We start from the raw sequence: 21,828 nt of genomic DNA, 5'->3' as shown, positions 1-21,828 counted from the left end.
CTACATGGGGAGCAGGGAGGCCAGGATGGACCTAGCTCACAGTGGCTGCTCTGGGGATTTGCTGTGCCAGTCTCACAGGCCAGAGATCAGTGCCCCGTATCCTTATGCTTCGAGAGCTGGCTACACTTACTGACCCGAGCAGCTGGGGCACGCTCCCACAGCTGGGTGCCCAGTGCCGGGATCCATGCTCCTAGCCACCCGTCACAGCAGGCCCCATGGAGCACGGAGGCCTGGCTTCAGGCCAGGGATCCAGCTCCTCGTCACAGGAACGGGGTCTCCCTGTGCCTTGCTCCCAGGACATGGCTTGGCTGTGCTGGTGCAGGCATACGCACACTCTGGTGAACAAGAGCAGCAGCTGCTGGCTGCAGGAGAGACCCCATGTAGCAGCACTGTGGCACGCCACACCTGCCACCCTGGCCAGAGCCCCTTGGGTCTGGGACAGGAGAAAGAGGTTGTGACAGAACAGAGGGTCCTCATTAGGGTGGGCTCTGAGTCAGAGCAGCAACCCCTGCCCCAGGCACCGGGGACCCCGTGCGCCAAGAGATGCCCCACTCCGTTACCTCGTCATAGAACATCAGCTTGACATCACAGGGTGAGAAGCGGTAAGTGATGACGCTGCTGATGCTGCTGATTGGCTGCTTCTCTTTCAGCTGGACACCGCTCTCGGGGGGCACCTCCCTCTCACCAGCTGCACCTGGCGTGGGCTGGACCCGCTGCCACTGGTGATTCTCCTCCAGCAGGAGCAGAGTGCTGAACGTGCTCAGCAGAGTCACAGGGAAGGCAGAGGCACCTAAGGGGGAATGGGACGGGAAGTCGGGTCACTGGGATCTCCTTACTCAGGCCCTGGATTCCCCATGGGGCTGGCTTCTGTGCCCCTGCAGGCCCAGCCACACCAGCCCCAGAGGGGAGGCCCCACACTGCCCAGGAGCGGGTGGTGCAGGAGGCCTGACCAGCCTCCCCATGGCTGAAGGGGGGGGATAGGAAAGCAGCTCTTTGCAACTGCTCTGGTGAGGGACCGGCCCGAGCCTCGATCCCTGGATCTCATGGCCAGATGGGCCCATTAGATGATCTAATCTGACCTCCCACATGACAGGTCAGAAAACGCCAGCAGCTACCCCTGCACTGAGCCAGGGACTTCTCTGAGGCTGGATATACAGAGTCAAGATGGAGAATCCACCACCTCCCTTTGGAGTTTGTCCCAGTGGTTAATCCCCCGCACTGGGACAAAGCGTGTGGCGTATTTCTAACTGGAATTTGTCTGACTTGTTCTGCCCATCTCCACTCGAGTCAGGAGCCCTGCAGCAGCAGGCAAGATCTCCCCAGGAAGGTACATACAGGCTAATCAAGTCACTGTTCTGTCTTCTTTGGTAAGCTACACAGACCGCTCTTTCAGTTGCGCTGCAGGGCGTTTTCTCCAGCTCTCATATTTCTGTGCTCTTCCCCGCACCCCCTCCAGCTTTTCAGACACTTTTTAAAGTGCTGACACCCAAACTGGGCTGCCTGAGGCAGTCCAGCCCCAGCCTGGAGCCGGTGACGGTCACTGGCCCTTTGAGAGGTGGAGATGCTGCTTCCCTCCACGCCCAAGCTCCGAGGGGCTCCTACAGGAAACCCTGCTGTCTGCTCCCACCAATGGGCCAGCTGTGCCACCCCCATCCCCCCCTGGGTGGGCAGACACTGCCACAGCTGCAGGCGGAGCAGGGCCTAGCACGGGACAAGCACCCCGTACCTTGGATCAAATATGCCAGCAGGTAGAAGAAGCGGCTGGACGTACAGTCTACAGCCACTGAGCAGAGGGCCTTTTCCAGTAGAGGCCTGGAAGAGGAGACAGTAGTGAGTTGCACAGACACCCACCTGCATGGCTACAGCCTGCTCCAGGGCAGTTCTCTCTCTTTCACTACATCCTGCCCTCTGGGGCCTCCCCACTGTCAGTTCCCTGATCCTGTCCCAAGCATGTTCCTGCTGCCTTCCCAGTTCAGATTCAAACCCCTCCCTTCTGGGCTCCATGCTGCCCTGCACCTGCCCATATCAGGTCCCACCTTCTCCTGTTTGGCCATACTGTGTTCTGTCCACCCCTCTCCTGCTCCCAGCTCCAGAACTCCCTATGTCCGGCTCAGCCGCCTCTCCCTCCCAAACCCCCTCTCTGGCCCGTGTGCTTCCCAGCCAACCTGCTACCCCCATCTATAAATCCAGTGCCCAACGGCAGGCCCTTGGGGTAGGTGTTTAGAGTGGGTGTCCAGTACATCCATGGGGCTGCGTCAATGGTAGCAGGCTGAGAACACACCACATACACCACATGGGGTGGGCAGGTGCTGCCCCATGGGCTGCTCTTACCATAGCCGATGCTGGGGACTCATCTCAACAGTGCAGATATCCGTCACTCTGCTCCTGTGCTTGCTTGGCAGCTCTTGCAGGAGATCTAGACAAGAGCAGAAAGGCAGACTGTTACCCATGAGTCCCTGGTGCTCTTGTCCCTGGGCAGCTGGAGTTTCCAGGTTAGAGTGAGCCATTGAAAGGACACTGGACTATTTCACCTGCTTGTTCTCACCAGGGAAGAGTTTTCCAACACATGGCCAGGTGCAGCCTCTTGCCAAGACAGGGACAAGAGACAAAGGCCCCGCATTCCCCACAACTCTTACATGTCAAGCACTGTAGGAACTGGTCACAGCGGCTCTGGTTTCGGATTAGCAAGTTGTAGGAGGCCTTGGGATTTTCAAACTCCATCCGCAGGCTCTGGTGGCCCATCCCCATTTCCAGGTAGCAGAGATCGGACAGGTAATGAGAGTCATTTTTCTTCAGCCAGTCTGCTGGCTGCCCCCTAAACAGAGAGCAGAGTTCTCCACAACAGGCTGCAGCCACTCCCCAGCACTCCACTTCCTCCTCTCCCTCCCTAGGCTCCTCTGCAGGCCTCTACCAGGAGAGGCTAAGCACAGGGAGAACCACCAGCTGCCTGTTCCTGCTGAATGCCCAAGGGAGAACACGGAGCTCTGAATGAATTTCAGCACAGCAGGGACATAAGAACGGCCACACTGGGTCAGACCAACGGTCCATCTAGCCTAGTATCCTGTCTTCCGACAGCAACCAATGCCAGGAGCCCCAGAGGGAATGAACAGAACAGAGAAGCAAGTGACCCATTCCCTGTCACCCATTCCCAGCTTCTGGCAAACAGAGGCGAGGGACACTTCAGAGCATGGTTTTGCATCCCTGCCCATCCAGGCTAATAGCCATCGATGGATCTATCCTCCATGAACTCATCTAGTTCTTATTTGAACCATTATAGTCTTGGCCTTCACAACATCCTCTGACAAAGAGTTCCACAGGTTGACTACATGTACTGTGAAAAAAAAAAAACCACACTTCCTTTTGTTTTTTTTAAACCTGGTGCCTATTAATTTCATTGGGTGACCCCTAGTTCGTGTGTTAAGCAAGTGCTATTTGTGCCTTCTCATATTTACAGCACTTTCTCCACCCCAGTCATGATTTTACAGGCCTCCATCGTCTCCCTCTGTAGTAGTCTCTTCTCAAAGCTGAAGAGTCCCAGTCTTACTAATCTCTCTTCCTGTGGAAGCTGTTCCACACCCCTCATCATTTTGTTGCCCTTTTCCAATTTCCAGTTCCAATTGGAACCTTTTCCAATTCCAAAATATCTTTTCTGAGATGGGGCAACCACATCTGCATGCAGTATTCAAGATGTGGGCATACCAGGGATTTATACAGAGGCAATATGATATTTTCTGTATTATCCATCCCTTTCCTTATGATTCTTAACACTGTTCGCTTTTTTGACTGCTACTGCACACTGAGTGGATGTTTTCAGAGAACTATCCATAATGACTGCAAGATCTTTCTTGAGTGGTAACAGCTAATTCAGGCCCATCATTTTATGTGTAGTTGGGATAATATTTTCCCATGTGCATTACTTTGCATTTATCAACATTGAATTTCATCTGCCATTTTGTTGCCCAGTCACCCAGTTTTGTGAGATCCTTTTGTAACTCTTTGCAGTCTGCTTTGGATTTACCTTGAGTAGTTTTGTATCACCTGCAAACTGCCCCCTCACTGTTGACCCCTTTTTCCAGATCAGTTATGAATACATTGAATAGGGCTGGTCCCAGTGCAGATCCCTGAGGGACACCACTATTTACCTCTCTCCACTCGGACATGCCCAAGAGGCCAGGACAAAGAGCCTGCAGCAAAGCAACTGCCCCAGGGCCTCAGAGCCTGCGTAGCATTGCTCCTCACCTGATCTCCCCAGTGACTTCCAGCACGTGAATCCTGAGATCTGAGGCCACCAGGAGCGCAGGGAACTCCCCGTACCGGCCAAACTTCACCATGGCCACCTGGAAGAGCACAGTGTGGGGTAGGTCGCAACCCATAACAGCCTGCTCTCTTGCCCTGGGCATTAGGGAGCATCTGAGCCACTCCTGCCCCACTGGCCCAGGCATCCACCCAGCCCACCTGTGCAGGCAGTATAGTCAGCTTGAGTTCAGAGTCTTGCATCAGCCTGCACCTGCTGGGGCCTGCCCGCCAGGTCTGTGGGAAGCCCTCACCTTGAGGAAGCACTGGAACTCCTCCACATTCTCCTCGAACACCTCCATGTCCAGGTAGAGCCTGAGGCGATGGTCCACAGAACGGAAGTCCCTCACGTCCAGGGTGCAGTTTGTGGCTGCAGAGAGCACAACAGGCAGATCAGCGATCCTGTGCTCCTGCAGCAAGGCTGCCCCGGTGAGCAATCCCTCCACCAGGCCCCAGCAGTGTCAGCAGCCAGGTAGCGATGCTTGGAGTTGTTGGGCATGTGCACATACAGGGGGAAACCAGTCTGTTGGGTCCCATCCACCTCATTCCCCCAGGCCAGAACAGGGTTCTTGGCCACAGCATCACCTCTTGGGCTCTGTTCATCCAAGCAGGGAAGCCCTGTTCCTTCAGTACTGAGACAAAATGGTGGGAGTCCTTTCCTAAAAGCATCCTCCATCTGCAGATGTTCTCACCCTGCTCTAAACCCATTTTTCACCCAGCTCTGGGGTTGGCACCTGGGGCTGAGTCTGATTCAGCTACAAGGGCACTAGCAAGAGGCTATTTTAGACCATGCGATCCGGTCTTTGTCCAGTGGGCTGAATCTGGCACCCCCCAGCTAAACAATGCACAGTCCCACAGGGTTCCTCTTTAGAGCTCCACAGCAGGAGTTAGACACAGGGGCACGGTGTACGGGCTCCCAAAGCAGGGTGAGTTGAGGCCAGGCCGGTCCCTGCTGGCAGGGATTTTAGGCTCGGGAGGCTTCCTGCCACAGCAGGAATCCCAGACCCTTCAGTGAAGGAGTCCAGCACAACTCCCAGCATGCAGGGCCAACAGCCAGAACACAGGCCCTTCTCATGCAGTTGTGAAGTGAGGGCCTGTGAGCCCAGCACCTACCCCAGAGATCACCATGGGCAGGAGCAGCCATAGACCCACAGCAGCTCCTGTTCAATGCCACACACTTATGCTGGTACTAGAGAGCAGATGCTGTCACATGCCAGCCCCATCCAATCGGGGAGAGCGATTAGCAAACACCACCCAGGAGAGACAGCTGCCCAAAGCCCCTTACTGACTGTCAAGCCATTTGTGTTCAGCAGATTGGCCTCCAACCCCAGGCTCCAGTCCTGTCTCTGCCATCGGCAGCGCATGGGCCAGTCACCCCCAAGACTCTGTTTCCCATCTGCAGGATGGGGCCTGGGGTCTGGAAGCGGGGGAGTGAAGCATTACTACTGTGAGGTGTCAGAGCTATCCCTGCTTGGAGTGGGGGCTCTTTTCCATTCAGCACTCTGATCCCTCCAAGTCCCCATCTCTTCCCAGCTCAGCAGGGCCTCCCCCCACCTGCACTGGGTGCAGGCCTGTTCAGACTGCCAGCACCTGGGGCGGGGACCCACGCACACAGATCTAGCCCAGCAGCTCTGCTTTGCTCACGGGGACTGAGGTTCCAGGTCTCCTCGGACTCAGAGTTGAGCGAGAGCTGGGAGGGCGTGGGCCCACGGGAGGCGCCATAGTGGTAACTCCCCATCAGGCTCCCTGCACTGGTGTCTGTCCGGCTGAGGGACGAGTAGCAGCTCTTCAGGCCCAGCTCCTTCCTCCTGCCATCCCCATCGGAGCTGGAGTGGATGGTGCTGCCATGGTCGCCGCTAAGCTCCTGGGTCCTGGGGTCGGTCTCGGAGCTGTCGTCCTCCCCCCCAATATAGAACTGCCCACTCTGGCTGCCCACGACAGACGCTGCCTCCAGACTCCCCTGGAGGCCCGGCTCCGACAGGGGTTTGTCCGTGTGACGCTGCGGGGGCAACGGGGCGCTGGAGTGCCTCTCACAGGGCAGGAGGATGACGTGGTCGCTGGAGCAGCTGGGGCAGACCATGGGCTCACCAGGGGCAGCAGCCTCTGTAAAGGGAGGGAGGGGGGAAAGAGGGGGTCAGGGCTAGATAGACATAGCTCTTCCTAGCCCAGGAACTCAGATTTAAAAAAACAAACCAAACAAAAAACACGCCACTTTTTTTTTTTTTAAAAAAGGAAAAAATAAGGAAGATCCAGCCCAGCCCCCAGGGCACTCACCCAGCCAACAGCAGCCTAGTCCACTGGTTGAGTCCCTGCTCAGCCAGATTCATGAACAATCTAGTTAAAAAGTCTCCCTGACCGTGTTGTTCTCTGGACCACACCCCCAATCAGCAGGCAACACTCGGCTGACTCCCTACATCCACCTGCAGCATGTCAGCTCCCTCACCTGCTCCCAGACCCCAAAGAGTCATTTGCCTTAGACACACCGAACGGCTGCTGTTTAATTCTTCCTGTTGGACAAGGCAGGCTCCGTCCCACCCATGTCCTGATCCGTCCCCTTCCCAGAGTATATTCAGTTAGCACGAGTGCCCCCTCGGCATGGCCAACTGATTGCACTTCTCATACACCCTGGACCATTGCCAACACTTAAGCAACAATGCCCGGGGCACCGGGCTGTTTGCCATGTGCATTCAGTCTGGCCTAGCACCATACCTTGGTTTAGCTGGGCTGAGGTCTCCATGCCTTTGCCACCTTCAGCCTCCGCAGGATATGGACTCTGCTGCCACGGTGCCAAGGGCTGGGCAAACTCCTGCTTGCATTTCAGGCACTGGAGCTTCATGGACCCCTCCTCTACTCCCTGAAGTCTGCGATTCTCCTCCAGAGCAGGGGACAGCACTCTCAGCACACACTGAAAGCAGCAGCATAGGGAGAGATGGAGAGTGGCTGCCAGGGGGCTGCACGTCTGAGTGAGACCACGGCATGGATGTGAGCTGGGTACACCTGGCACAGCACAAACCTGAGCTTGGAATTCAAGCACAGGCACTGACAGAGTCTGGGGGGCAGGAAAACCAGCTAGCATGGTCAGACTTGGCCAACGTAGCCTCAGCCTCACAACAGTACATGAGCAGAGACAGCTGCCCCAGTTCCACGCCAGCATGGCTGCAGGATGATGGGTCCCCTCACAAGCAAACTGACAGCTCAGTCTAACCAAATACTGAGCACCCACGGATACTGTCCAACCGGGGTCTCCAGCTAGAGGAGGAAACCCAGCCCTGCTCCTAGTCCAAGCCTCCACCCCAGCTGCTGTTTCACTGGAACTCTTCCATGGCTCCTGACCCAGCAGTCCTACATACGCTCTCGCCAAGGACGGCATGACCCACTGTTGGGGTCTGTGCAAGCAGCCAAGCAGGGGCAGCTCTTTCCCAGCCTTTGCCTGGACACACACACTGCTACAGGCAGCAGGATTTCCCCACATTTACAGGGCAGCCAGGTGTTCTTGCTCCTCAGAGTTCCCATCCACTGACACTGCCTAGAGTAGCCTCTTGGCTCTCGGTTAAACACCCCACCCTCCCAATACCCAGAACGTGGACGTGAGATCACTGCCGATGCACTTCCTGTGCCTCCAGAAGTGTTTCGAAGGCCTGGGTTCTAACTGGCTAGCTGTGATTCTACGCCCTCCTCAAAACAAGTGTGTATTTCCTAGCCCCAGAAGGCTCCTGTGCCAGGAGCCCTGGTCCCTCCACAGCCTAACACATCAGGGTGTAGTTGTTACTCCCCACACCTGTGGGTCCTGCACAAGCCATTTAGTAGGTCCTCTACTGCTTGTGGATCTTGGGATACCTCTACAGCCTCCGGAGCTTTTAGATGACACACCCAGCAGAAACTGCAGACCCCAAGTGTCATCTAGAGCCTCAGGATGTCAGTGTACATATGCACTCACGCAAGACACTGACAGACCCCAGTCACCGGCAGGCAGGATCAAACCTGGGATCTCTGGAGCTAAATGCATGAGCCTCTACTGCATGAGCTAAAAGCCACATGGCTCTTAGCTACAGTTGTAGCAGACTCAGTCTTTAGTTGGGCTAGGTGCCAGAGAGCCACACCCAGCAGGCCTGGGCCCAGAACAGAAGGCCAGGTCCACTGTGGAGCCACCAGCCCTGCTCATGGCACTGGTCTGTGCCAGGTGGCAGCTCAACATATTGACCCCACACCTCCCCTCACCTGCATACAGAACTCTGGATGATCATCCAGCACCACGTATCTGCGCTTCCGACGGTCCTTGCGGATGTAACTGAAATGGAGCGTGAGGACAGGGAACACGCGCTCCAGGTCCTGCAAGGAGGAAATACAGCAAAAACCCCAGATCCCAGTCAGGAGAGGCCAGCCCATGGCTACATGCTCCTGGGATTTAGCAGAGTACTGCACAGCACGCCAGGCAGGACCATTTTTGGAGGCATCTTTTAAAGGGAATGGGCAGAAGAGTAAGCCCATAAGCACTAAAAGCACCAGAAATGTTCCAAGGCCCAGATCAAGCCACTGTTCAAAGAGAACACCTGCTGTGCGATGCAATGCCTCTACCCAGATCGGGGCTGGGGAAGACCGAATGAGTCAGTGCTGCCAGAAGGGCTAAGGAGGGGATGAGGAGAAATGTAAGAGGCAGATGAGAACATCATCAATTCTAAGCATATGCAGACTGGATTCTGGAAAGTCCAGTGAGACTGTCTGGAGCCAGTTAATGCAGTGGGGTTGTAGCCGTGTCAGTCCCAGGATATTAGAGACCAGGTGGGGGAGGCAATATCTTTCATTGGACCAACTTCTGTTTTGAGCTCGAAAACTTCTGTTTTGAGCTGGTCTCTCTCACCAACAGAAGTTGGTCCAGTAAAAGATATTCCCTCCCCCACCTGGTCTGGACACAAATAAGTTATTTTAGAGTCTAACTTGATCATAAGCTATAATGGGAGGCCGTGGTCAGTAGGGCAGAGGGGTTTGCATACTAGGAGGGCAAGGAAACAGGCTAACCAGTTTACTGAGCTGCCAGCTGTTTTACAGAGCCATGGAGAAGCAGGACTATACTGGACGATTAGGGAAATTTGCTGGACTAATCTCAAAGAAACCTGGCAGCTACTGCCCAGGCCAGGAAGCTAATCCCAGTGCTATGCTGGGTTACACTGCGGTCGAGTACAAAGCCCAGCTACAATCCTTTAAGACAAACGATGTGTTAAGAGCTTTAACCAGCTCTATTTCCGGAACCCTCTCCTATGAGAGCAATTTGTTCTACTCCCAACACAGAAGAGCACGTCCTGCCCTGTCTCTAACCGAACTCTAGGGCTGACCTCCGCAGCATTGCCCTGTGTGTCCTTCAGCAACATGGAGCTAGGCAGCTCTAGGCACATGCGGGAGGGAGAGGTCGGCTTTAGGTTTTGCACGCTGGACCGATGACCCCTTTTCCTCCAACCAAGGCTTTTCCACCCCTCAAGTCTGTGTCTGAGATGCTGGCCTATATGAAAATGAAGGGGCAAGTGGTAAATAGGCCCAATGGCCTGTCATGGGATGTTAGATGGGGTGAGATCTGAGTTACCACAGAATTCTTTCCTGGGTATCTGGCTGGTGAATCTTGCCCATATGCTCAGGGTTCAGCTCATCACCATATTTGGGGTCGGGAAGGAATTTTCCTCGAGGGCAGATTGGAAGAGGCCCTGGAGGTTTTTCACCTTCCTCTGTAGCATGGGGCATGGGTCACTTGCTGGAGGATTCTCTGAACCTTGAAGTCTTTAAATCGTGATTTGAGGACTTCAGTAGCTCAGACAGAGGTGAGAGGTTTATCGCAGGAGTGGGTGGGTGAGATTCTGTGGCCTGCATTGTGCAGGAGGTCACACTGGATGATCATAGTGGTCCCTTCTGACCTTAATATCTAAGGATCTACCTCACACAGAGCCCCAACTCACCATCCTTCTCCAGGTCATTTCAGAGGTCTCCACTTTCTGCAGACTTCTCAGTTCCAGTTTATGGACGACTCTGGCTGCCTTCAGCTCCACCTCAATCACATGTTGGGCTGTGATGCGCAGGAAGATCCAGTCTGGCTCTGGGTCACCGTCCCCTTCTATCTGGCTCACTAACACAGGCTGGCAAAGGTCCACTGCCAAGTCAGATGTCCAGAGGTTAGTATACACACAGCACTCCACCCTTGGTGCTTTGCAGGGGAGCAGCAGCTCCCCTGGAGCCAGGGGGAGGATGGAGGGAGCTCCAGGTGCAGTCTCATAGCAGGGTGTGACCAGAGCAGGAAGAGGACTACATGCAGATGGGCTGAAAAGCTTCCCCCAGGCAGAACCTATTTACCTTCTGGCTTCTCCTCTTCCTCCTGGGCCGCAAGCTCATCCGCATCCATCTCTCCTTTGCAGCTTTCTCCCAAGGACTCCTCCAGCTGTGGCTCCTTCTCCTCCTCCTCCTCCCTCATGCTGTCCAAGGGGAGAAAGGTGTCCCTCAGCAACCCAGAGGGTCTCTCTTGCTCCTGGGTGGTACTCTCGCTCGGTATGTCGGTGCCAGGCAGGCTGCCTGGGACCTCTTTTGCAGGACAGCAAAAGGAAGAGACAGTCTCCTCCCGGTCGTGCTCCTCCAGTTGCCTCTTGTACTGGAGCCAGTCAGCACCAAAGTGATCTCGGAAGGCATCCATGCGCTCCATCTCCTTCTGGTGCCGCAGGACCATCCCTGAAGAGAGAAAACATCCTGGGGGCCCGGGGAGAGGCACCACCCACAGAGCCCCCAAGCCAGACCCCCCCCCCATGGTTAGGGCAGTTACTGTGTTACCAACAAGGGGAGAGTCTCACCAGCTGAGGAGGGCAGTGCCTGGTACTCATGCTCCGTATCACTGGGCTCTGAGATGCTTGGCCGGCGCACCCTAACGTTTCCCTAGAAGAGACAGAAGGAGCAGGGCTGAGTGGCAGAACCACCCATGTGACGAGACCGTGAAGGATTCCTTAGTCCCTGGAGAGCCTGAGGAGGCTAGAGCACCTGCTCTGCATCACATTTGTTCCAGTAGGTCAGGTTCAATCTTTTAACCCAAGCCTCTTCCTCAGAGGCTATGCTCGCTAACCCCCTTTATACAGCAAGGCCACGATCCCCACACTGCCAGCAGAGAAACGGGTCAGACAGCGGCCCCACTGTATTTCTCATGACAAAGGAGCTAGTAACTCTGGGTAGCGAGAGACTCAGTCACAGTCAGCCCTGGATCAGGCCCTTCATCTGAAGCCCCAGCTATGGAGTAAAAGAACCAATAGAAGACCTTGGATTTTCTCTGTGGGAGCCTGGCAGCCCCACTCTCCCCTGGGGACTGGCTGTCGCTGAGGTCTGCAAAGCAGGAGCTGTCCAGGGCATTGCGGTCCAGCAGGGTCTTCTCTGAGGTCGAAGAGTGGATTGACTGGGCGATGACCTGCCCAGATTTTGGAAGGTGCTGAAGCAAACAGAAGACAGCAATATTAGCTGAGCCTGGAGGGGAGACCAAGGAGGGTGTGGGAGTGAGGCAAACCAAGCCAAAGCATGGAGGGGCCATGGACTTCCCCAGAGAGATTGCCTGTTTCCCCCAGAGTGGGTGGCAGGTCCATAGCTGTCTGACTAGGGCAGCTTTCCCTCCTTCCTCAGTTTAACTCAATACCTGCAACTCCTATGGACATAGGCAGAGATCTGACTGGTTAACTGGCATCCCAGAGGTGCTGTATAACATGGCACCTTGCTGGGGGAGATGGAGGTCTCTAGGAGTTTGGTCTGGAGCAGACTATCACTGCACCTCACCTGCTGCCCTGCTGCTCGTGGATGGTCCCTAAGAACGGCCAGTTACAGTAAGAACAGAGCAGAGATGAGCTGCTTTCAGGAGACAGAGCAGCTGATGGAAAGAAACTCCAGGATAAGGAGCATATCCACCCCAGAGCGAGCTGCAGTTTATCACCCCATACTCACCATCAGGTCTGAGGTAGTCAGCAACTCTCCATCCAAGAGGAGCTGTAATGACAAAGAAACCCATCTGCAGTCAGCTGGAGCTCGGTGCAGCCTTCTATTGGACCCCTACATCAGTCACATTCTGCCTGGCTGGGACCCCCAGCCTGCACCCACTCTGTCCTAGGACACAACTGTTACACAGCCAGATGCCAGTCTGCCAGGAACCAGATTTCCTTCTGCATTCCTAGTGCCAGAGTCACCGTATAGTGTCCTGGTGAACGAGACTCAGATTAAGGCCCAGAAGGGACCACTGGGATTGTCTAGTCTCACCATTTAACACAGGCCATGGACCTTCCCAAATAACTTCTGGTAGAACTAGAGCAGATTTTCCAGAGAAACATCCTGTTACCACAACCCTGGTGAACTGTCCCAACTCCCCTCACTGCAAAAGCTGGCACCTTATTTCTAGTCTGAAGGTCAAGCTTCAACATCTAGCCCCCGGGTTGTGTTATACCTTGGTTTGCTAGACTGAAGAGTCCGTTATCAAAAGGTACTTCTATGCTGAGGCAAGTCATCCCTTAACCTTCTCTTCGACGAGCTCTGTCACTGGATGTAGCTTAATCTAAGTCATGGTTTCCAATAGGTGAGAGCAGAAAGGGCTGCTCCCAAGAAAGTTATTCCTGAGATAGAGAAGCAGGGATAGTCCCTGTACTCTTCAGGGGCAGGGGAGATTTTAGACCTGCACTGATGAGAGATTTTTATGGTACCATCTAATCACTTTTAATGTCTTCAGTTCTCTTCTTCTGCCCAGCCCCAGAACTGCCAGAGAGACTGATCCTGCAGCCCCAGGGGCAGAATGTATGTAGCAATGGCTATCAGTCCAGATGGTTAGGGACTAAACCCCCTGCCCTGGCCATCTGCAAACCCCAACTGCCAGAAGCTGGAACTGAATGACAGGGGATAGATCGTTTGATAAACTTTCCTGTTCAGTTCATTCCCTCTGAAGCACCTAGCACCAGCCACTGTCAGAAGACAGGACACTTGGTTGGATCGGCCATTGGTCTGACCCAGCCTGGCTGCTCTCCAGACTGCATATGGAGTATGTGGCTCCAATACTCACACTGAAGGAAGCTGCCCTGGGAGACAAGTGTATGATGGTTGCAGATCGGTGGTTCTGGTGAAACCATAATGGGTTTCCCTCCAAGTGCAGCTGGGAGAGAGAGCAACACAGTATGTGTCATTATCCATTTGCATTCCAGACTCCCACCAAGACTGCCGGTGACCAGTCCCCTCCCACACAGCAAGGGCTAGTAACAGAAGGAGCCACTTCCTCCAACTGGATGGCGATGAAGTGGCCCATCCAGGAAGGAGCTAAGCCTAGCATTGCCATCTCTCTTGGTCCTTTGGACCTGCTGTTTGAATTCAAATAGAGAATGAAGTCAAAGGAGCTCCAGGTTGTGTTCCTGAATCCTCGAGAGCCATTCCAATACAAATGTCCTGATGTGTAGTTCATAGAATCATAGAATCTCAGGGTTGGAAGGGACCTCAGGAGGTCATCTAGTCCAACCCCCTGCTCAAAGCAGGGCCAACCCCAACTAAATCATGGCAGTCAGGGCTTTGTCAAGCCAAGCCTTAAAAACCTCTAAGGATGGAGATTCCACCTCTCCCTTAGGGAACCCATTCCAGTGCTTTCCCACCCTCCTAGTGAAATAGTTTCCCCCCACCAATATCCAACCTAGACCTCCCCCTGCACTGCAACTTGAGACCATTGCCCCTTGTTCTGTCATCTGCCACCACTGAGAACAGCCGAGCTCCATCCTCTTTGGACCCCCCCTTCAGGTTCTACTCTGCAAAGAGAGCGTAAAGCTAGTTTTTAACCTCCAGCTGTGCCTTGTGTGCAAAGAATCAGTGACTAGAGTTTGAGTACTTCACACTCCCCAGGGCACTAGAGACTGCACAGTGGAGAGGGCAGCTGGAGTCTATTCCCACTTGTGTGTCAGAATGGTCTCAAATCTAGCCAGTGACATATGTGAGCCCTCTGGAATACAGAGGAGTGCACAGGGGTCTCCAAGGGCAAGATTTGGCCTGCATAACCTATGTGAGGCAACGGACGAGGGAGAAGGAAACAACCTCAGCTTGACCTGGAAATAGGGTGAGGCTGAGAGTTCTGGAAGACATCCCTGCTGGATTCATTGAGAGAGTGAACAGAGACGGCAGTGTCCTTCTTACAGGGACCCTTGCCAGAGAACCATGCCAGCCCTCCCCCCTGCAACTTTCCTCACTGAAATCAGAGTCCACATTGAACTCCGAGACTTCCCTTCTCCCCTGCACCTCAGGACCCAGGGGTCTCCCTCTCTCACCCCGCCTGGCACTTTGCTCACTTTTCTCATGTTGTGCAGCATGGACAGTGGTGCTAACTGGGCATGTTCCAACAGCAGGTTATAGGCTACATCCAGGTGCTGCAGGTTCAGCAGCTGCTCCACCCCTGCAGACAAACAAGAGAAGCCAACAATCAGCCAGGAAATCCAACACAAAGGAGCTCTTTCTCCCTTGCCACAGGATCAACACTAGCTGCCGTGCCTGACAGATCTGAGGTACTGCAGACCCCAAGCTCTTCCTCCTGGGCTGGGGAAGGAAGGGAGAGAAGGAATGGCTCCAGGCCGAGGGAATGGCCCCAGGCCACTCCCAGTTCTGGGACCCAAGTGCCTATGACTCCCCAAGCCATCCCCCTTCCTGGACTCACCATTAATACTGTCAAGTTCATTGTTGCGCAAGATCAGAGTCACCAGCTTGGTTTGACTGTAAAGTCCCAGGTTAGGCACCTTTGGCAGGAAGTTATAGGCCAGATTTAAGTACTCCAGCTCTGTAAGGGTCTGCGCAGAGAAAAGGAGAAGAGCCCTCAGAGCCATGCAGTTACTTCTCTCCTGTTACAGGAGGTGGAGCCCTATCTCAGCCATTCACAGAGGCTGCACTCAGAAGCTCTTCAAGTGCTTTACAACCATCTGTGCCGGATCTGGACTAGACCCCAGGAGCCCTGGCTCACAGCTGCATGCTCAGAGCTTGTTGTCCATGAAGTTAAAGAACAGCGGAACCCAAACAAAAATTTTACGTTAAAGGTAGAGCTATCTTAAAGCCGATTGACAGCTTAGCTTGAAAGAGCAAATCTGAAAGTCAGGAAATTCAGCATCACTGAATTCTAAGCCACTTCCATTTCCCCCATTCCTACAGTCCAGCACCTCATGATCACTAGTGCATTTCTCCTCAGACGCGCCCTTTGAGGTGTGGAGCGTGGCTTTTCCCATGCTACAGACAGAAAGGAGGCACAGAGAAAGAGACCAGCCCAGAGGAAGTCTGTGGCAGCACAGCGAACTGAGCCCTGCCTCAAGTCCCAGGACAACCTAACCACTGGGCAATCCTTCCTCTCTACTTGCGCTGCTATCCAAGATGCTGTGGCTGTAAACACCACAGCATGGGAACGTATGGGGGTGTCTGTCCGAGCTCTAACCACGGTCCCAGAGCAGCGAGAGGTTTCTTCAGTAAAACTGTTCAAGTTCACATTGGGGGTGGCATTTGCAGACACACTCAGCGCTGGTCTCACTTTGCTCCTACTGGAATCTGCTAAGTGTTAACATCCACTCCCAGGGGAGCACAGCACGTCAGCACTGACTGCGTTTGAAAATCCCTCCCTTGGTTGTCAGATTTCACAGTTCACATGGAGATGCCCTTCCCATTTCGTTATTTTAGAGAGAAAGGCTAAGTGTGGCCAGAGAGTGCTGCTCAGAGGATCACAAAACACTGGCGCAGTCTGACACAAGGCAGCCGCTTCAGGACTGTCACACCACTGACCGCAAGCCCCAGCTGCGGGTGTAGCGGCTGAGACCTCGTGATGTTGGGAGGTGAATGTGGTATGCCCAGAGAGGTCCCCAGTCTAGGGAAGGTAGCTGGCTTCTGGCTCATGGTGGAATGGCAGGCTGAGTGGGGCATATGTCAGAGTGTCAGCCTTAATCATTCCAGGTAAGCGTTTGACATCATTCATTCCAGCAATGGCGCAGCATGCCCACACTAGCCACTCTGGTGTAGTGAAGAAGCACTGCATATCTGCACAGCAGTGGAACGAGTCTACTCCTGACCAATACTAACAGGAGCAGAAGCTATGCAGGGCCTCCCCTGAGACCGCCACAAGGGGCTGCACTGGCAAGTCTGGACTCCCATACATGCCTGGCCCCAGCTGATAAAAGGTTCAGGGAATCTCTGGCCTGTCTCTAGCAGGGAAGTAAAGGGCTGCTCATCAGGATGCTGCCCAGACAACCTTGGTAGGCTGAAGGGTCCGAGTCACAGCCCATAGCTATGCAGCAGCTACCTGCTTTAGGGTGGGGGTTGCAGACTAAAGCAAACCAGGGGAGATCCAGGCATGATCGGGGAAGACTCCTGGAACACAGGGCTCAACCCCCAGAACTTGCCCTAAGATACTTGCTGTTAAGTAGTGCTCACAGTCCCGGATTCTGTTGTGACTCAAATCCAAGACCTTCAGGGCATTCAGCAGTTGCTGAAAGAGAGGGGAGAAGGGGCGCTAGAGCATCAGCTTCAAGGCCCTTGACAAAACAAACATCTCCGCAGCAGAAGGAAGGGCCAGGCCCTGCCACCCAGACTCCCTACACCCTTCCCATGGGGCCTGGCAGCATCATGACCATAGTCAATACCCAACCCCTCTACCCCATTGCTAGCCACAGTGACAGGGTCCCCTCACCAGCGATCCATCCAGGACAGTGATGGAGTTGTAGCTGAAGTTAACAGTCTGCAATTCCAGCCAGGGGAGGGCAGAGCTCAGATCCCCTCCGCAGGCTGAGATTATCTCCTAGGAAGGTGGAGTGAGGAGAGATTAGCAGTCAGCACTTGACAAGCAAAGGGATAGTAGCTGGGTACCAGACAGTAGCCAGCCCAGTACAGGGCTTGCACACTGAAGCTACAGGCCACGCCCCTGCCATTCTTCAGTCAGTCATCCCCACCCCGCAGAACATCCCATGCTGCTACCCATGGGGAGTGGTGGGAGCCCCCATGGCTAGACTTAGAAGGAAGTAGATGCGCTGTGGCCTGGTACATCTGAGGGCCTGCAGTTATTCACATGCTCTGATCAGTTATTCCTGGACCTGAGGCACGAAGATTAATCAAGCCATTTACAAATTGTTACAGCTTCAGCAAAACCCTCCCCCAGTGGCCGTCTACCACCAACCCCAGCCGGCTCTCTGCCAGGGCAGACAGGGAACAGAGCAGCTATGCTGAATGTGCTAGAGTTCCTGAGTTGAGGACCCTCAGAGAACTCCCTGCTGGCTAACCCAGCTCAAGCCAGTAGGCTGCCAATAAGCATTGCATGAGGATAGAATTGTTGCCAAGACCACTCAAGCCTCTACAGGTTAAAATGTGAGCCTCCATCCCCACCAAACAGCCTGCAGATTGCAGGACATGGGCGCAAGGTGCTCCCTGTGGGCAGCCTCTCTACCAGCTGCAGTCAGTGCTTTTCAGGGGCAGCCTCATGCAGCACGTGGCAGGGCTCAGGGTCACAGGTTGGGATGTGCTGAAAGGTCCCAAAGGAGACAAGCTCTTACTAGGCATGGGGGATAAGAGTATCCAGGCCAGCCAATGCCACCTGAACAGCCAGCAACTGAGGACCTCCAGAGCCAGAAGTTAGAGCCTGTGTGACAGACAGCAGGGAAACCTGACCACTCCTGACTAGTGAGAGTCAGTCTCAGCCAGCTGCTTGGGGGAGAACAGTAGCTCATGGAGACCGCTTCCCCCCCCCCCCCCGGGGCCTGGAAGACCAAGCAAACCAGTCCTTGCTCCCAGGGATCAGTTCCTGGCCCAGGCTCAGAGCCAGCACTCACCTCCAGCGTGCTGACACATTTACTGCAAGTTAAGGCCTCCAGCTGGGAATAGACAAATCGCAGCCCCCGCAGGCAGTGCAGAGGGACAGACTTCAGCTGTGGTGGTGAGAGAAGGGGGAGAATGCATGCAGGCGTGTCACAGCACCAGAGCAGCCACCTCCCTGTCAGGGGAGCCGCCCTTCTCCCAGCTCTATAGGAGAGATCCAGGAGCACTGCAGCCAGCACTCCCAGCCCCACTCCAGTGCCGTAGGGATCAGACCCTGCTCCTCTAGAGAGGGCGGCATTTCACCCAATCTCTGAAAAGCTGGGGCATGCAAGTGACTAGCCCCAAAGCCAAATAGCTGGGGATGGAGGCTCAGCTAGTCCTCCCAGCAGTACTGACCTCCAGGCGCCGGAGAGACTTGAAGGGGAAGATCTTCACAGAGGATTGCAGGTTACAGCTGGGAACATGAACGAGCTGCAGAGGGATGGAATGGGCAGCGTCATTCAACGCCTCAGAGGGGTGGGGGGTTACACAGCAACCTCACACCCCTCTCAGAGCTGCCAGAGCCCCCGTCTGTCCTCTGCTTTCAGATTCAGCAGGCAGCACCCTTCCCTCCAAAAGGGTGCCGACTCCTTGCCCTAATGCAGTGAGTCTCCCTTTCCCAAACAAAAAAGTAGAGTTTCATTGATGGTAAAGCGGGGACAGAACTAATTAAAAGCAGCCCTAAGACAGTGACAAAGGCAATGGTTCCCCTGCATGGTTCCCAAGGCGTGCTCCATAGGGTGCTGCTCCAAAGTCAGACTCCCATCACGCAGAATGTAACACAATAAAACCAGCACAAGGTTAGTATGTTCATTAATCTACACCTGAGCAGCGCCCCCTGCTGGCCCAAGCCTGATGCAGCAATGGCAACCCGCCCCCCGAAATCAAAGACAAGACACTGCAGGAACCCAGTACTCTGCTGATGGAGGTGCTACTTTCGATAGCAGCCTCAGCAAATGGTCCAGGCCATTTGTTCCCCAATGCAGCCTGGCTCACACATGCCACATCACTAAAAACAGTCATTAGAGCCCACAGACCTTGCCTAGGAAAGCGTACAGCCTCCCCTGCCCAGCAGTGCAGCCGTACCAGCATTAGCATGAGTGGGTGCGCTGGTACACCCAAAGCTCTGGAGTGGAACTCCTTTTCCCCACCATTCTGATTAGCCCTTCCTGTCGGTGGGTTCGACTCAGGCCTGGTCTACACCTAAGGCTCAGGTGTACCTAGCTACTTTGCTCAGGGCTGGGAAAAATGTGGTGCCTTGTGCAATGCCGTGAAGTCGACTGAACCCATCTCCCAACCCCGTACACACAGCGGGGTGGACTCAGAGGCGGATTACCTATGATCAGCCAAAGCCTCCTTATGTCAACGCAGGGAGCACCCTGTGCTAGAGCGATACCGCTGCAGGGCTGTAACCGTGGCACTGTAGCGCAGAGACACCCTAAGAACAGATCCAGTGACAGGAGCCACGGCTCCTCTGCAGCCTGTGGTAACATCCAGTCTGCAGAAAGGCGAGTGCTCGGATTTCCCCAATACCAAGGCGACAGTCTGACCAAGTCACAAGCAGAGGGTCTATAAAACAGACTGGGCCTCCCCAGGCTTCAGACTGGTGTTGTAGACAGGCCTCAAGCTCCAGCAGCCCTTACCGAAAGGGGGCTTCCTTTTGCTTCCATCTTCCGCCCACTATATTTTATGGCTGCACCCAGTCCCTGTCTCCCCACAGTAGGATTTAGTTTTATTGAAAGGTTTCAGAGTAGCAGCCATGTTAGTCTGTATTCGCAAAAAGAAAAGGAGTACTTGTGGCACCTTAGAGACTAACCAATTTATTTGAGCATAAGCTTTCATGAGCTACAGCTCACTTCATCGGATGCACGGTCACTTTAGATAAGCTATTACCAGCAGGAGAGTGGGTTTGTATCTGTGTGGGGGTGGGGGGGGGGTGAGAAAACCTGGATTTGTGCTGGAAATGGCCCAACTTGATTATCATACACATTGTAAGGAGAGTGATCACTTTAGATAAGCTCTTACCAGCAGGAGAGTGGGGTGGGGGGAGGTATTTTTTCATGCTTTGTGTGTATAAAAAGATCTTCTACACTTTCCACAGTATGCATCCGATGAAGTGAGCTGTAGCTCACAAAAGCTTATGCTCAAATAAATTGGTTAGTCTCTAAGGTGCCACAAGTACTCCTTTAGTTTTACTGAGACATGTTAATTAAACACAGGAGACTAAGAGCAGGAGCCAGAAAATCCAGAGGTCACACTACATTTATACAGTCATGGCACTGCACTGTCTAATCAAAGGACAGACAGCACTGAGTTCTGCGATGCTGCACATGGAACAAGGGCACAATCACAGATCTCTGCTTCTCTCAAGCAGTCATGACAGCCAGACCCTTTTTCATTCAAGAGAGACTCACCAAGCCTGGAGCCGACAACTCCAGGCCTCATCACTACAGCCAAGAGCACAGCTGGAAGGGTGGTTAATCACAGCTGTGGGTTTGCACAGCAGAGTATCTACTTAAGGGGTGCCCAGACACACATTAACATTTGAGAAGAGCTTGTTTCAGGCCCAGCCTTTGATCTGTCTCCTGATAATTTAATAGCCTCCCCCTTTATTTACATCGCATACAGATTACTCTGACCATTTCTCCAAACAGGTCACTTACTGCACAGTAACAGTAGCAACTTCCTTCCTTTCAGTGCTTGTTACAGACCTAGCTCATTAATTATGTTAAGACAAGCATACAACGTAGAAACTTTGTGATGAAGTTGTACTCTGATGCGTCTATTTCCCATGGAGTCTGGACATCATTCAGATCTCCTGTCCCATTGTTTTAACAATGCCCAGCTCCAGAGCCCAGACAATTCAAAGTTAATTAACATTCAAATACTAGACACATTTTAACCCTTCTGCTGCTGAAAGCATTAGTAGTGAGCCAAGCAGCTCAGGTCTGACTCTTGACACACTAGCCTTAGGTCTGGTCCACATTCAAAGTTAGGTCGACGCAAGGCGATTTATGTCAACCTATGCATGTGCGTCTACATTCAGATGAGTCTCTAGCTGACATCAGCGCCCTGTCAGGGTGTTGTAGTGAAGCCACCTCCCCAAACAGCCTGGACCATGTTCGACCTAATGAGGCCAACACCATCTGAGTGCAGACAGTGTGTGACCTGTGTCTACACTAACAGTCCTCCAGCAGCTGTCCCACAATGCACCATTCCTTGCAGCAGTGACTGCTCACTCACAAAGGTGAGCTCCACTGCCTGATGTCATAGTGACCAGAACCCCCCACATTTTTAAATGCTTTTCCTGTTTGCCCAGCTTGGTGCACACCTTGCAGCTCTCCCTTGCTGGGCTACTGCACACAACAGATCCTGGTAGCTCCACGGTCTAGCCTGGCTCCTGCCTGGAGGCGACAGGAGGTCTGGTCTCCTCGGCCTGTGGGGAGAAGCGGCTGTACAAGCACAACTGCAGACCAACCACAGTAATGGGACACGGAGAGATGGCACGGGGCATGCTGGCAAAGGGGTGCAATGGGGATCAGCTGCCATGCCGTGTCAACGCCAAGGAACTGCGCTAGGCATCCCACAAGCAGGACCAACAGGAAGTGGGGGGAAACACCAGTGCCGGAACCATGGCCCTGTCCCCCGAGACCCCACCCCCGCCACTCACCCTTACAGCCAGTAGAAAGTGATGGGGCCATGGCC

General features: G+C 54.0%; 1 protein-coding gene across 8 annotated transcripts in view; it reads right to left on the bottom strand.

Annotated features, from left to right (window-relative positions):
- The window catches only part of STK11IP (serine/threonine kinase 11 interacting protein), a 48,254-nt gene that overhangs the window by 15,709 nt on the left and 10,717 nt on the right, over positions 1-21,828 (bottom strand). For 5 of the 8 annotated variants that reach the window (XM_073304806.1, XM_073304809.1, XM_073304811.1 and 2 more), the window contains exons 4-24: positions 18,481-18,555; positions 18,099-18,194; positions 16,967-17,074; positions 16,694-16,765; positions 14,963-15,092; positions 14,601-14,704; positions 13,340-13,429; positions 12,241-12,282; positions 11,570-11,737; positions 11,115-11,196; positions 10,627-10,995; positions 10,236-10,426; positions 8,512-8,622; positions 7,003-7,198; positions 5,938-6,396; positions 4,548-4,663; positions 4,240-4,337; positions 2,637-2,815; positions 2,332-2,416; positions 1,727-1,812; positions 561-790 (exon numbers count right to left, since the gene is read on the bottom strand). In XM_073304806.1, the coding sequence (XP_073160907.1) occupies positions 561-790; positions 1,727-1,812; positions 2,332-2,416; positions 2,637-2,815; positions 4,240-4,337; positions 4,548-4,663; positions 5,938-6,396; positions 7,003-7,198; positions 8,512-8,622; positions 10,236-10,426; positions 10,627-10,995; positions 11,115-11,196; positions 11,570-11,737; positions 12,241-12,282; positions 13,340-13,429; positions 14,601-14,704; positions 14,963-15,092; positions 16,694-16,765; positions 16,967-17,074; positions 18,099-18,194; positions 18,481-18,555 (3,087 nt within the window). Of the gene's footprint in view, positions 1-560; positions 791-1,726; positions 1,813-2,331; positions 2,417-2,636; positions 2,816-4,239; positions 4,338-4,547; positions 4,664-5,937; positions 6,397-7,002; positions 7,199-8,511; positions 8,623-10,235; positions 10,427-10,626; positions 10,996-11,114; positions 11,197-11,569; positions 11,738-12,240; positions 12,283-13,339; positions 13,430-14,600; positions 14,705-14,962; positions 15,093-16,693; positions 16,766-16,966; positions 17,075-18,098; positions 18,195-18,480; positions 18,556-21,828 lie in introns of those variants that run through there. The other 3 variants (XM_073304810.1, XM_073304813.1, XM_073304812.1) reach the window with 3 other exon arrangements.

The sequence above is a fragment of the Lepidochelys kempii genome, chromosome 11 (genome assembly GCF_965140265.1).
Source record: "Lepidochelys kempii isolate rLepKem1 chromosome 11, rLepKem1.hap2, whole genome shotgun sequence".
NCBI lineage: Eukaryota > Metazoa > Chordata > Testudines > Cheloniidae > Lepidochelys > Lepidochelys kempii.
This window is presented reverse-complemented; position numbering and strand designations above follow the sequence as displayed.